Source organism: Polypterus senegalus, chromosome 2 (assembly GCF_016835505.1).
Source record: "Polypterus senegalus isolate Bchr_013 chromosome 2, ASM1683550v1, whole genome shotgun sequence".
NCBI lineage: Eukaryota > Metazoa > Chordata > Cladistia > Polypteriformes > Polypteridae > Polypterus > Polypterus senegalus.
The window spans coordinates 62,186,087-62,202,977 of record NC_053155.1 but is presented as its reverse complement, the minus strand read 5'-3'; the positions used below and the strand labels follow the sequence as shown (position 1 = coordinate 62,202,977).

The 16,891-nt window shown below is 39.3% G+C and overlaps 1 protein-coding gene across 6 annotated transcripts in view; it reads left to right on the top strand.

Annotated features, from left to right (window-relative positions):
* The window catches only part of itsn1 (intersectin 1 (SH3 domain protein)), a 331,858-nt gene that overhangs the window by 130,014 nt on the left and 184,953 nt on the right, over positions 1-16,891 (top strand). For all 6 annotated transcript variants that reach the window (XM_039743834.1, XM_039743835.1, XM_039743833.1 and 3 more), the window contains 3 exons: positions 471-583; positions 3,048-3,111; positions 11,071-11,208. In XM_039743834.1, coding sequence (XP_039599768.1) covers positions 471-583; positions 3,048-3,111; positions 11,071-11,208 — 315 coding nt within the window. The remainder of the gene's footprint in view (positions 1-470; positions 584-3,047; positions 3,112-11,070; positions 11,209-16,891) is intronic.

Here is a 16,891-nt window from a genome sequence, read left to right as displayed (position 1 = left end):
AAGGTGTGCCCTCATTATGTTCTTTCTGGGAAAGAAAGATTAGGCAGACAAGGGAGGGATCGTTTACAATAATCTTTTCTGGTCTAAATCGGTGTTTTGTAACTGTGTTTGCTACAAACAATTTTTCATGGGAACAGTTTTGCTGTTGCTTATGCATAGTAGTTAAATGTAGCATTTGCTTCTAAACTAGAAGAGGAATTGAGTGTTAAAAAAATGGACTTGTAAGTATTCTTGTGTTACTTCAAAATGGCAGAGTTTCTAAATGTTGGAAGGCTGTTGGAATTTAATAGCTGTCATCATTCAAAACGTATTTACTTGTCTTCCCTCCCACATATGGGTCATGAATAAATTGCAATTGTAATATTTATATTGCAACTTCTGTTCTGAAAATATGGTTTATATTGGTTTTTATCAGTATAGTGTGAATAACTCATTTTTACCATATTTATTGTTGCTACCTTGTATTTCAGAGCACAGCCAACTGTAACAACAGCTACAGACTGGGCTGTTCCACAGTCATCACGGCTCAAATACAGGCAGCTCTTTAACAGCCATGACAAAATGATGAGTGGACATTTAACAGGTATTTCTACTTTTTGTTGTAATCTTTATTTATAAAAAATAATAATGAAACTTCTGGATTCTTAGAAAAACTAATAGAAATTAGACCATAAGTCAGCGATGGCGTTTCAGCTGGATGCACATAAACAAGGAAAATCCCTTTTAAAAAAAAAAAACAAAAAAAAACAAAATCAAAATCTTTAATATTACCTATTGTAGTTTTTTTTTTTTTTAGTTTCACTATGTTTTTGATTAAATTCTAGTTTGAGCCATCTAATGTGCATTTTTATTAGCTTTCTTTTGTAGGCCCTTCCTAGTTTTACTATTCATATGGTTTATATTATATTGTTGATCTTGTATATGGTGTGATCTTTGAGAAATGTTTCATGTAGCAAGAAAAGAAATACAAAGAAGGCCTGAAAATGCTTAGTGTGACACAGTGTACAAGTTCTTCTGTCCAGAAGCAGCAGTAAAAAAGAAAAGAAATTATGTTTAGTGGACAAATAAGCAGGTACTAATGGCTACTAGATAGAGCAAAGATTGTTTAAGGCGATACCCAAAAGTGGAAGGTGGAAATGCAGCCTACAGGAGACAAAGGATTATTATAGTGGGTGTATCATAGTAAGAGGTAGGAAATAGTGTATAAAGAGTGGTGAAAGAAAATGGGATTTTTGAATATCATTTAGGATATCCATCCATCCATTATCCACCGCTTATCCTAGGTCGGGTCGTGGGGGCAGCAGCCTAAGCAGGGAAGCCCAGACCTCCCTCTCCCTGGCCATCTCCTCCAGCTCCTCTGGGGGGACCCTGAGGTGTTCCCAGGCCAGCCGAGAGATATAGTCCCTCCAGTGTGTCCTGGGTCTGCCCCGTGGCCTTCTACGAGTGGAACATGTCCGACCCCCCAGGGAGGCATCCAGGGGAACATCCTGACCAGATGCCCGTACCACCTCAACTGACTTAATTCATTGTGGTGAAGCAGCGAGTCTCTCCCGGATAACTGAACTCCTCATCCCAATCTCTAAGGAAATGTCCAGCTAACCCTGTGGAGAAAACTAATTTCGGCTGCTTGTATCCACAGTCTTGCTCTTTAGATCACTTCCCAAAGCTTGTGGACATAGATGAGGGTAGGAACGTAGATTGACTGGTAAATTGACAGCCTCGCCTTTTGGCTCTGCTCTCTCTTCACCACGACAGACCATTGCAGAACCCGCATTACTGCGGATGCTGTACCGATCCATCTGTCAACCTCTCACTCCATTATTCCCCTCACTCGTAAACAAGACCCCCAAGATACTTGAACTCCTCCACATGAGGCAGTAATGTGTTCCCAACCCGGAAAGAGCATTCCACCCTTTACCGGCAGAGAACCATGGCCTTGGATTTAGAGGTGCTGAATCTCATCCCCACCGCTTCACACTCTGCTGCGAACCGGTCCAGTAAGAGCAGGAGGTCACTGTCCGATGAAGCCAACAGAACCACGTCATCTGCAAATAGCACAGATTCTGAGGTCACCGAACTAGACCCCCTTGGCTGCGCCTAGAAAATCTGTTCATAAAACTTATGAACGGAATTAGTGACAAAGGGCAGCCCTGGCGGAGTGCAACCTCAACAGGAAACGAGTTTGACTTATTACCAGCAATGCGGACCAAGTTTCTGCTCCTCCTGTACAGGGACTGAATGGCTCGTAACAACGAGCCTTGTACTCCGTACTCTTGGAGCACACCCCACAGGATGCTTTGAGGGACACGGTCAAATGCCTTCTCCAAATCTACAAAACACATGTGGACTTGTTGGGCAAACTCCCATGCCCCCTCCAGGATCCTGGCCAGGTTGTAGAGCTGGTCCAGTGTTCCACGGCCGGGACGGAATCCGCATTGTTCCTCTTGAATCCGAGATTCAACCATCGACCCAACTCACTTCTCCAGCACCCCTGAATAGACCTTATTGGGGAGGCTGAGGAGTGTGATCCCCTATAGTTGGAGCACATACTCCAGTCATCCTGCTTATAAAGGGGGACCACCACCCCGGTTTGCCAATCCAGAGGCACTGCCCCCGATGTCCATGTGATGTTGCAGAGACGTGTCAACCAGGACAGCCCCACAACATCCAGAGTCTTGAGGAACCCAGGGTGAATCTCAACCACCCCAGGGGCCCAGCCACCTCAGAGATTTTTAACTACTTCGGTGACCTCTGCCCCTGATATGGACATTTAGCATATGACAAGGTAAAATAAGAATACATAAAATAATGTGACTTTTTACTAGGTTGTTTTTTCTGCTCTTTAGCAAACTCCTTTTCACAGCATTTTCAGCTAGCTTTTTCAATTTAATTTTATGGAGGACCTTTACCCTAAGTCCAAAGAAATTTAATTTTTTGTTGATGTTTTGTACTATCAATAAATAGAATGTTTTGTTATTTGTTTCTGTGCAGTAGTTTGTTAAAAAAAATTTTTTTGTGTAATGAAAAAGTTTGTTTTTTATCTTCAGGCCCACAGGCGAGAACTATTCTTATGCAATCAAGTTTACCCCAAGCACAGCTTGCCTCTATTTGGTAAGTTGTTCCATATATATATGAGCTTACCTTAACATATACCTTATTAATGAAATTCGCTTTTGGAAAAGGCAATCAAAATCCTTATCATAGATTATTTCCCTGTGGCTGGCTTCCTTTTTTGATGTGTACTACTTCGATCCTTGTATGTCTCGTGACAAACTAGATCAGGGGTCTCCAACCTTCCCTAGAGAGAGCTACTTTTACAAAATGAAAATGGCCGAGATCTACTAATGTTTTCTAACGTTTATTCTCATAGCTTATTTCAACCCAAACAAACTGAATAAGCTTGTTTTGCCTGAACATTTACAAAATGTTGGCGTACACAACATTTTGCATTAAAACATCACAAAGACAGACTTTTGTCACTGTCCTGCTCCACTGACAGACTGAGGAGATTGTTCCTCCCCCACACTATGCGACTCTTCAATTCCAGCCGGGGGAGTAAATGCGAACATTAATTTTATTTTAATTCTTTTCATTTTTATTACTATTTAATTTAATATTGTTTCTTTGTATCAGTATACTGCTGCTGAATTATGTGAATTTCCCCTTGGGATTAATAAAGTATCTATCTATCTATCTATCTATCTATCTATCTATCTATCTATCTATCTATCTATCTATCTATCTATCTATCTATCTATCTATCTATCTATCTATCTATCTATCTATCTATCTATCTATCTATCTATCTATCTATCTATCTATCTATCTATCTATCTATCTATCTATCTATCTATCTATCTATCTATCTATCTATCTATCTAAAAATATTTAGTTCCCCTGCAAGTGCATTTTGTATGTCTGTATGCATTTTCTAGTGTATGTCACACTATTGAATTAAAACATAAATGCTGTCAAAACAAAACAATGCAATTCCAAATACACAGATATTTCTTATTCATTTGTCATTTTGTTACATGTCACTATTTCACTTCACATAGCTCGTTGCATGTGTGATGTGTTTTTTAGTTAGTTAGATGACTTGCACTGCATGGAGTCAACAAGAGAGGTGTATGGTGGAGTGTAGCCACTTAGGTTCCCTTTTATGGAGTCATTTAAATGTTCATCTGTCAGTCTTGTTCTAAACTTTGATTTCATGACATTCATGTCAGAAAAGGCAGACTCGCAGAAGTATGCAGACCCAAACAAAGCAGACATTTTCAGAGCTGCTTGATGAAGATTCTTATAGTTATCTGGCTCTGCTAAGCTCCAGAAATGCTGAGAATGCCGTTGTGACTTTAATTACATATTATTTTGAAGGTTTACTGATCCTCTTCAATAAAACCCCTGTGTGCATCCAGGTGTCCGTGTGTGTATTCTGATGAAGTGTGCATGTGTGGGGCCGCACGTGTTCAGTCTCTCCCTGTGCAGAGAGAGAGAGAGAGAGAGAGACACACACACACACACAAACACACACTGGTGCGCATGCGAGAGAGAGAGAGAGACACACACACAGGCCCCCGAGAGAGAAACACACACACACAGGCGCGTGCGTACATTGTTGCAATGTTACTTTTCTTGGTTTTTTATTAAATTACGGATTTTTCAAATGGTAATTTTTTTTCTCTGTGCTTAAAACTCATTAAAAAAAAGTGTTTTAGCAAGCGGTTCGTAGCGCTATAGCGCAAACTCTTGCAGTGTTAGTTTTCTCTTGTTTAAGGTTTTCTCAGTGTTATTCAATGTTTTTACATTTAATTTACTATTATGCTGTGCATTCTATGGTATAATCTATACTAATAAAAGGCAAAGCCCTCACTCACTCACTCACTCATCACTAATTCTCCAACTTCCCGTGTGGGTGGAAGGCTGAAATTTGGCAGGTTCATTCCTTACAGCTTCCTTACAAAAGTTGGGCAGGTTTTATATCGAAATTCTACGCGTAATGGTCATAACTGGAAGCTGTTTTTCTCCATTTACTGTAATGGAGATGAGCTTGAACGCCGGGGGGGAGTTTAGTGTGACATCATCACGCCTCCCCGTAATCACGCAGTACATAGAAAACCAGGAAGACCTCAAAAAAGCGCTTAAGAAAACATGCATTATATAATTGAGAAGGCAGCGAAACAATAAGAAGCGAGCGAGTGACATATACAACCATATTCATGAGTTCTGCTACTTCGGAAACAAAGCACGATGTAAACCTACACTTTAAATTAAGTTCATAGACAGGCTGCGCTGGCGTTTGTAATTTAGTGCCTGCCCATATAAGGCCGTCCGTCAGCGGCAATCCAATAGCAAACTCCACTAAATATTCACGGGTGAAGGACTGTGTTTATGGAGAGGAAGATGAGATGGTCAGGGTGGTGTTTGACACAAACTCAGCGAAACTGCGAGAGAAAGTTTTAAGTGCCAGGACTAAGGTAACATTAAATACAGCCATGGACATAGCACGAGATGGCACCAGCACAGCTGGGAACCCGATGCATGTACACGGCGGCTCCGTGAACTGGCGCAGTGCACAGATAAAAGGCAACAGTTCCAAAAGCTGAACAAAACCGAATTACACAATTGAAAAGGCAGCAAAAATATGAAGCGTCTGATAAGCATATTCATAAATCCAGCTACTGCGGAAACAAAGCACACGGTGGAAAAAGTCAATGTCCGCTAAAGGAAGACAGTGTGTAAAAAAACCCGTGCATGCAGTGTGTCAGGTCTCAGATAAAGAAGAAGGCGAGCTGTTTATTGATGCAGTAAGAAGCGAATCGATGAAAGAAACCTGTCATCTTTACAGCGATTGACAAACACGGAATGTAACTTGAACACAACACATCCTACAAATACGAACCTGATTGAAAGAAATAATGATAATCAAATCCTTGATGACAGCAACACTCAGTAACACTCACAAAACAAATACTGTATATTGACAGTCATGTTACGTTATTTTTAAAATGTTCCCTTTTCTTTTCTAGCTTTTTAACACACTACTTCTCGCTGCGATCGCGGTATATATATATATGTATATATATATATATATATATATATATATATATATATATCCCGATCTACATACTCGAATAATGGATACTTTATTAGCCATCAATGATTGTTTTGGTAAAGCCATACTCAGTGTATTCATTAGATGAGCGGTAAAAAGTAAGAGCGAGGGAGGATGCAGGCTGTAGTCTTGGCGTCAACTCTATCTGAATTTGCGATCACATTTGAAAAAATATATCTTTTCAAGTTCTATTTAGTCCATATTTGTCAAACTCAAGGGCCACGGGCCACATCCGGCCGTGTAATTATATCCGGCCCGAGATCATTTTATATACTGTATTATTGTTATTAATGGCCCAGGTATATGAAGCGCTGGTAACACAATAAACTACAGATCCCATAATGCAGCGCTTCAGCTGCCTTGCGAACACTTACGCGTTAATCAAGTCTAGCTTATGATGCTGCAAGTTATTGCGAAGCTAGCTCACGCGATGCTGGAGAGAAAAGTTCATTCTGAAAATAGAGCCTTTAAAACCGATGGGAGGCTGAGTATATGTTTACTGAACCCGTGTGTCTCATTTGTGGAGCTAATGTGGCTGTAATTACAGAATTTAATCTAAGGCGGCACTATGAGACAAAACATCAGGGTAACCTGAATGCAATGCAGAAGATACAGAAAGCAGAAGAATTAAATAAGAATCTGACACTTCAGCGGACGTTTTACCGTGCACAATCACAAAGTGATTTCAAGTGAAGCTGCTTTTATGGGAGACACAAATGCACCTTGCCCCACTTTCCCTGTTGCCAAGTAATGTTAAACCAAGTCGTCACTACGGTGTTCCCAAATCGCACTTTGCTGATAAACTGGCGCACTGAGTTTGCGCGCTTTGGTGACTTTGAAGAACAAAAAGTCCGTCTACATGCGGCTCGAACCTTGTGCATGTTTGGTAGCACATATCTGTGTGAGAAGCTCTTCTCAGTGATAAAGACTAACAAAACAGCACACAGAGTCGCCTCACTGATGAGCACCTGCAATCCATCCTGAGAATCTCCACAACACAGAACCTCACACCAAACATAAAGCGAACTTGTTGCCAAAAAGATGCCAGGCGTCCAGCTCTAAAATGACATATGAGCAAAGACAACTGAATGATTTGATTTGTTATTGCTGAAAGGAACACATTTTATTTATATTTCCAGGTTTTGTTATGCAGCATGTTCATATTTGAATTTGTATAATTTTGACAGGATATATTTTTATGGAGAGCAAAATCTTTTGGGATATTTAAAATCTAAGTTTATTTTTATATAAAATTACATAAGAGTAAAGAAATTTGAATGTTTGTTCTTTTAATGTTTACTTTATTTCTAACTTGTATAATTTAGACAGGATATATTTTTATGGAGAGCAAAATATTATAAGTTGTTTAAGGTTTGAGTTGATTTATTCACGAATAATATTCCTGTCTGTTTTTACCATTCCTACCAAAGATATTTCTGTCGACTAAATAAAAATTCCTTCTATTTAAAATTTAAATAGAACTTGAACAAATCTGATAGTTCATAATATCCACGCAGACTTGCGTAAGAGCGGGAGTTATCCGTTTTAACAAGCAGCGTATTGCACTGATACGAAATAGCTGTGTGTGTATATATGTAGATATGTATGTATATGTATATATATGTTTATATATATGTGTGTGTGTATGTATGTATATATGTATGTATTTGTGTGTATATATGTGTGTGTGTATGTATGTGTATATATGTAGATATATATATGTATGTATATATGTATGTATATATGTGTATATGTATAGATATGTATATATATATGTTTATGTGTGTGTGTGTAAATATATATATATATGACAACAACACTCATCACTCACAACAGTGACAAAACAATTACATTGACAATCATGTTACGTTATTTTCAAAATGTTTCCTTTTCTTTTTCATTGCTTCTTTAACACACTACTTCTCCGCTGCGAAGCGCGGGTATTTTGCTAGTTAACTATATTTGTGCTTAAAAACTTAACAAAATATATATTTACATACAGTTCGTACAGTCTGGAACGGATTAATTGTATTTATTTACGATCCTATGGTGGAAATTACTTTGGTTCACGACCAAATCGGGTTTCGACCAGAGTTTTGGAACGAATTATGGTCGTGAACCGAGGTTCCACTGTATTAATGTCAGAGAAAATTACCGGCATTTTATGGAAATACAAACCAGTATTACTGTGAGAGAAAATTAAAGGCACACAATACAGCGACGCATATTACAGCCACATACAAGGTCCCTTGCCATTTAATTTAGACTATTCCTAATAATGTTTATGCACTACTGTTCTAGCACCTGTTATTGTAACGGGCTTAATGTCTAGTACGTATATCTATACTAATAAAAAGGCAAAGCCCTCACTCACTCACTCATCACTAATTCTCCAACTTCCCGTGTAGGTAGAAGGCTGAAATTTGGCAGGCTCATTCCTTACAGCTTACTTACAAAAGTTAAGCAGGTTTCAATACTACGCGTAACGGTCATAACTGAAACCTGCTTATGTACATATATACGCCCATAGGCTGCAGCTCGGTCGGCGTGTGTGGCGGAGTTGCGTCCCCCATCATCACACCTCCCACGTAATTGAGTGCCTGCCCATAAAGTTCATTGACACACTGCCGCTGCCGTTTATCATGCCAACGATGAATACGATATTCGCGAGATACAAGTTTAATGAGAAGACGTAGGGTATAAACGAGACTTTTGATCACTTTGTAATGTAGTTAAAATTGCTGGTAAAGGACTGTGCTTATGCAAATGAAGATGAGATGGTCAGGGACAGAATAGTGTTTGGCACAAACTCCGCAAAAGTGCGAGAGAAACCTTTTTACGTTCATAGACACACTGCCACTAAATATTCGCAGGCAAATCCACAACTTAATACCGGGAATGCCTGTTAAACATCTTAGATTCACGAGTATTGATTTGGGTAGTGATCACTTCAATGAATGAAACCTGTTATCTTTACAGTGGTTGACAACAAAGACGAGATGGTCAGGGATAGACTAGACAAACACGGAATTTAACTTGAGCACAACACATCCTCCAAATACGAACCTGATTGAAACAAATAATCATAATCAAATCTTTGATGACAGCAACACTCATAACTGTCACAAAAGATTACATTGGCAATCGTTTTACGTTATTTTTAAAATGTTTCCTTTTCTTTTTCATAACTTCTTTAACACACTACTTCTCCACTTCGAAGCGCGGGTATTTTGCTATAATATATAAAATCCAATGTCTTTCTGTATGTCTGTCCACTTTAAATGAGAGAACTACTTAATGGATTTAGAACGGGTTTTTTTTCTGTAATGTGCTTGAACATTCCAGTTGATTTTGGAACTTCTGTCATTTCATTATGTATCATTGTTCCTTTGCGGTACCAATTTTATTTGCGCAAATCCAAGAAAGACGCAGCAGGCCGAGATGAGGGAAGGGCTCTACTCACTCAATCGCCAGCTTCAGGCCGTGTTCCTTAACTCCGCTTAGCTAGCGAACGAGAGAACAAGTGAGTTCAACTTTGTTTGATATTTAAAATAAAGAGTTACTTAGGTCTTGATGAGTTTGAGTCCAGATATTCTCTTAAGTGTATGCCACATTGAAAAGATAGATTGCAATTCAGATTGTGGATCATATGATTTTTTTGGAAAGATCGCCCACCCCTAATTTGACTAATCAAGTTTTCAAAATTATGTAGGATTCATTAACCCTTTGGTGAGCTACTTGGAAAAGGGGTAGCGATGTGTTGGAGACCCCTGAACTAGATCTTTCCATAAATCCAGGCATACTGATTTTACAGAAAGGCAGAGATTTAAAGGATCATTCAGAATGGAGGCCTTGTCTTTTAGTTGATAATCAAGTTTAAGCTATCAATTTAAAGTATAAGATTGTTTAAAAAAAAAATGAAAAAAGGTTTTCCATCTGGATTTTTTTATCTTTGCAACAAAATTTAGATAACTTGCATAATGTGCCCTTCATAATATATATGAATATATAAGATAATGCATGCACTAAAAAGATGCAATGCAAGCAGTCTCTTAATGCCAGCAGTGCAGTGTGGTACCGGCAGTTCAGTGTGGAGCAGGCAGTGTCATGTAGTGGTTTATAAGCCTTTCATGTTTTCAGGTGCTCATGTGTCCTTCCACATCTGAAAGGAAATAATGTACAGGAGAGCGCGTACAGCCTCCCTAACCCCAACACAGACAGGCAGGCCAGACACAAGTGTAAGCACACACACTATTATTCCTTCTTTCCCGTGGGAAACGCCTACATCCTTTTCCCACCAGTACACCACAGTCTCAAGCACAAAGCACCCGTCAGCACACAACCTTGTCGTCTTCCTGTTTTCTCTCGACTCCACTCCTCCTGGCAAGCTTCATCTTCTCCCACCCAACTCGGTCTCTCGCAGTAGTGGCTGCTGGCTCCTTTTATAAGGCACCTGGAAGTGGTCCAGGTGCTCGTTTACCCAGTTCCAGCAGCACTTCCGGTTGTTGCAGCAGTGCTGCATCAAAGGGCTCAACAATTCTCCAGGCGCCCCCAGGCACTGAGCTTCGGGTGGAGGCAATTATCCGGAAATGCTCCTTCCAATACTTCCAATATAGTGGTGTCCCGCCCAGGTAAGGGCCCTGGCCATCTGCATCAAGGTTCATGTATGAGTTTTCTCATAGGCAGACTTGCATTCCTGCCACAGAGTGTTGGTATAGGGTCTGCAACTGTTTAACCCCAAAATGAAATGAGTGGGTTCAGAAAATTTCATAGCGGCACTCTAATTTATGCTCTAGCTAAATAATTTAGAAAAATAATTTTCACCAGTGCGATGATCAATACATTGAAAAACTCAACACTGTCATATAGTGCATGTAGTTATACTATTTGTTGTTTTAAGGAGCCAAAACGTCTTAGATGAGCACTGATTTTAACCTTCCCATTTGTTTTTACAGGAACCTTTCTGACATTGACCAGGATGGGAAACTGACAGCAGAAGAGTTCATACTTGCCATGCATTTAATAGATATGGCCATGTCAGGCCAACCTCTACCACCTGTTCTCCCACCAGATTTCATTCCCCCTGCATTTAGGTATGTCTTTATAGTGAGGAGGAAATCGAGATGTGTTAAATTTTAATGTCAGTATTTAATTTTCTGTATGTCTATTCCTTCCAGCATGTAAAAAGAAATGTTTTCCTATAAATGTTTGGCCTGGCCCATACTATTGATCTTATTGCCGGAATGAAGTACCAGGAGAAAGTTGTTTTTATTCAAAATGTATAATGATAACCACTGTGTATTATGAGATAGTTAAATACTTAAATTTAACAGAAAATGAAAGAATCATAGTGTTACTGTCTTAAGTGAGTAGAAGTTACAAGCAACAAAAAATTATTTTATCAGCAACTTTGAAGTTCAGCCATTAACCTTGAGAATAAATTAATAAATTCCACAGTATTCACAAGATTACAAGGTGCAAACAAAGTATATATTTTCAACCATTCAACAGAGTCCCTATATGTATTATGGGTAGTTGTTGACTTACAAACATGTTCGGTTCCGATAGACCAGTTGTAAGTTGATCTGAAAATAAGAAGGACTGGTATACAGTATATCTATTCAATATCTGTTCCAATTTGTAAATAGTGCTATACCACAGACTGTCAGTTACATTGTGATCGGAGTGGAGATATAAATTCACTGGTAAACAGGTCGTTAAACAACATACAAGTGGTGTTGAGCAGAAATTTGCTGTTCCCTATGCTGAAACAATAAATCTTCCAAATCCCTTAATCTTATAATGCAAGAATAATGCATGTTGGTACAGTGTCCTTTCATTGCATTCTGCTTCTGTCTTTGTATGTTGCAGACACTGGAGGTACATTTAATGTATATAGGTATTACTACTAAGTTATACCTGGATATAATCCTGACTAAAAATGAATGATAGTAACACTTGTAAAAAAGCCTGTATTCACACACAAGCATTTTTTTTTTTGGATAAACTATGGTTCCCAGAATATGAAAAATTAGTGTGAAACATGGAGTAAATACACTGGTAAAAACACTGGCGGACGTTTCTGTTAGCAGAATTAGCAAAGTGTTTGCTAATTTAAACAAAACGTGCACACACACATACTGTATTTTTTCTGCAGAGTAAATTTAATTACTGTTTAAGGCCTAGTAGAAAGATCTATCTAGTGTGCATGTCAGGATATGTAGATTTTGTACCAACAGTTTTAAAAAAAAAAAAAAAGGAAATTGGGGAAATGTACTTGCACTTCATCAAGGCTGGTCCATGACATGCTTTCAGAGTTGTACGGTTATGGACCAGCTTGTCATTACCCCAGATCTGCAGTACGGGTCTGTAACTCGCTCTCACTCAGTATGGACAGAATGGGTTTAGGAACCTCATGGCTGAATGAATTTGAAAAATGATATCCATCATTACAATCTATACTAATAAAAGGCAAAGCCCTTAGAAGGCTGAAATTTGGCAGGCTCATTCCTTACAGCTTACTTACAAAAGTTGGGCAGGTTTCATTTCGAAATTCTACGCATAATGGTCATAACTGGAACCTATTTTTTCGTCCATATACTGTAATAGACTGCAGCTCAATGGCCGTGGGGGGCGGAGTTGCGTCTCATGTCATCACGCCTCCCATATAAGATAAAGTAAATTTTTTCCTCCTTTACCTGAGCTATAGCCTAGACAACTGCAAACATGGGATCCCATTTCTAGACCGCGGCAAACTAGACGCTTCGCACTTTCTTTTCCACGTATACGATTATGAGGTCGTCAGGTCGGATTATGAAGACACACTCAGGAGTGCAGTACCGACAGTGCCATCCCGGCCAGTTAATAGCAGGGCCGTCTCTCCAGTCTACATGAGACCCGCCGCGATGCTTCCCAAAAGGTGCTCATATCGTCGGAAAAGGCGTCTCTCTACACTATATAAAACAAAAAGGCAAGTTTCCTTTCTTAACACCTTTTTTCCTTTTATCCCAAACCAAAGCCTTTCTCTCTTAACACTGCAGGGGACACAAAAGTAATTTTCTTTAATTGCTGATAATGCCGGTGAGGCACATTACCACAGGCAGAAATTTAGACGTTGACATACAAAATGTAATTTCTATACCACAGCCGTCGTGTAGCGCCTTTCAAAAGGGATCTACTACCGAAAGATGATCCATATACATTTTAGATACTGTTAGTACTACTTACCTGTTGTGTTATACCGTCTTTAAAATGTAGCTTACCCAAAACCACTCCAGTAGTGCTCAATGTCTTTACTGCTTAAAGCGTTAATGTTTTACTGATTAATAACTTATAGACTACATTTTATTTTTTTTCCCTTGCACTCAGTGAGCGAGGCCAATGGGTGATCAGTATATATATATATATATATATATATATATATATATATATATATATATATATATATATATATATAAACTACTCAAAAAAATGAAAGAAACACTTTGAAAACACATCAGATCTCAATGGGAAAAAGAAATCCTCCTGGATATCTATACTGATATAGACTGGGTAATGTGTTAGGAGCGAAAGGATGCCACATCGTTTGATGGAAATGAAAATGATCAACCTACAGAGCCCTGAATTCAAAAGGCGCCCAAAATCAGAGTGAAAAATTATGTGGCAGGCTAGTCCATTTTGCCAATATTTAATTGCAGCAACTCAAAATTATGCATAGCACTTTGTATGGCCCCTGTGTTCTTGTATACATGCCTGACAACATGGTGCATGATTCTAATGAGATGACAGATGGTGTTGTGGGGATCTCCTCCCAGATCTGGACCAGGGCATCACTGAGCTTCTGGACAGTCTGAGGTGCAACCTGGTGGCATTGGATGGACCAAAACATAATGTCCCAGAGGTGTTCTATTGGATTTAGGTCAGGAAAGTGTGGTGGCCAGTCAATGGTATCAATTCCTTTATCCTCCAGGAACTGCCTGCATACTCTCACCACATGAGGCCAGGAATTTGCGTGCACCAGGAGCCACTGTACCAGCATAGGGTCTGACAATGGGTCCAAGGATTTCATCCTGATACCTAATGGCAGCCAAGGTGCCTTTGTCAAGCCTGTAGCGGTCTGTGTGACCCTTCATGGATATGCCTCCCCAGACAATCATTAACCCACCACCAAACTGCTCATGCTTAATGATGTTACAGGCAGCATAATGTTCTCCATGGCTTCTCAGACCCTTTCACTTCTGTCACGTGCTCAGGGTGAACCTGCTCTCATCTGTAAAAGGCACGGGGCACCAGTGGTGCATCTGCCAATTCTGGTATTCTATGACGAATGCCAATCGAGCTGCATGCTGCTGGGCAGTGAGCTCAGGGCCTATTAGAGGACATGGGGCCCTTGGGTCACCCTCATGAAGTCTTTCTGGTTGTTTGGTCAGAGACGTTCACACCAGTGGCCTGCTGGAGGTCATTTTGTAGGGCTCTGGCTGTGCTCATCCTGTTCCTCCTTGCCCAAAGGAGCAGATACTGGTCCTGCTGATGGGTTATGGACCTTCTATGGCCCTCTCCAGCTCTCCTAGAGTAACTGCTTGTCTCCTAGAATCTCGTCCATGCCCTTGAGACTGTGCAGGTAGACACAGCAAACCTTCTGGCAATGACGTATTGATGTGCCATCCTGGAGAAGTTGGACTACCTGTGCAACCTCTGTAGGGTCAGGTATAAGCCTCATGCTACCAGTAGTGACACTGACTGTAGCCAAATGCAAAACTAGTGAAGAAACAGTCAGAAACGATGAGGAGGGAAAAATGTCAGTGGCTTCCACCTGTTAAACCATTCCTGTTTTGGGGGTCATCTCATTGTTGCCCCTCTAGTGCATCTGTTGTTAATGTCATTAACACCACAGCAGCTGAAACTGATTAACAACCCCCTCTGCTACTTAACTGACCAGATTAATATCCCATAAGTTTCATTGACTTTATGCTATACTCTGAATAAAAAGTGTTCCTTTAATTCTTTTGAGCAGTATATATATATATATATATATATATATATATATATATATATATATATATATATATATATATATATATATATATGTATATATATATATGTATATATATGTATATATATATATGTATATATATATATATATATATATATATATATGTATATATATATATATGTATATATATATATATATATATATATATATATATATATGTATATATATATATGTATATATGTATATATATATATATGTATATATATATATATATATATATATGTATATATATATATGTATGTATGTATGTATGTATGTATGTATGTATGTATGTATGTATGTATATACTAATAAAAGGCAAAGCCCTCACTCACTCACTCACTGACTCATCACTAATTCTCCAACTTCCCGTGTGGGTGGAAGGCTGAAATTTGGCAGGTTCATTCCTTACAGCTTCCTTACAAAAGTTGGGCAGGTTTTATATCGAAATTCTACGCGTAATGGTCATAACTGGAAGCAGTTTTTCTCCATTTACTGTAATGGAGATGAGCTTCAACAGCGTAGGGGCGGAGTTTCGTGTGACATCATCACGCCTCCCACGTAATCACGCAGTACATGGAAAACCAGGAAGACCTCAAAAAAGCGCTGAAGAAAACATGCATTATATAATTGAGAAGGCAGCGAAACAATAAGAAGTGAGCGAGTGACATATACAACCATATTCATAAGTGCAGCTACTGCGGAAACAAAGCACGGTGTAAACCTACACTTTAAATTAAGTTCATAGACAGGCTGCCGCTGGCGTTTGTAATTTAGTGCCTGCCCATATAAGGCCGTCCGTCAGCGGCAATCCAATGGCAAACTGCCGGGTAAATATTCACGGGTGAAGGACTGTGCTTATGGAGAGGAAGATGAGATGGTCAGGGTGGTGTTTGACACAAACTCAGCGAAACTGCGAGAGAAAGTTTTAAGTGCCAGGACTAAGGTAACATTAAATACAGCCATGGACATAGCACGAGATGGCACCAGCACAGCTGGGAAACCGATGCATGTACACGAAGCGGCTCGCGTGAACTGGCGCAGTGCACAAATAAAAGCAACAGTTCCAAAAGCTGAACAAAACCGAATTACACAATTGAAAAGGCAGCAAAAAATATGAAGCGTCTGATACTTACAAGCATATTCATAAATCCAGCTACTGCGGAAACAAAGCACACGTTAGAAAAAGTCAATGTCCCGCTAAAGGAAGACAGTGTAAAAAAAACCCGTGCATGCAGTGTGTCAGTCTCAGATAAAGAAGAAGACGAGCTGTTTATTGATGCAGTAAGAAAAGAATCGATGAATGAAACCTGTCATCTTTACAGCGATTGACAAACACGGAATGTAACTTGACACAACACATCCTACAAATACGAACCTGATTGAAAGAAATAATGATAATCAAATCCTTGATGACAGCAACACTCAGTAACACTCACAAAACAAATACTGTATATTGACAGTCATGTTATGTTATTTTTAAAATGTTCCCTTTTCTTTTTCATAACTTCTACTTCTCCACTGCAGTACACGGGTATATATATATATATAGCCCGATCTACAATACATACTTTAGCATAGACAAGCCACACGCTGCACAATTGTAGAGTCTTAAGCCTCTAGCGCCGACATTGAGGTTGATTCGAGAGGGTGTACTGAGTATGTGCAGCGTTACCGATTCATTTTACCTTCGCATCTCCTTGGTTTGGGGCGTATGAAAAATATTAGGTTAGCAGAATCATGTT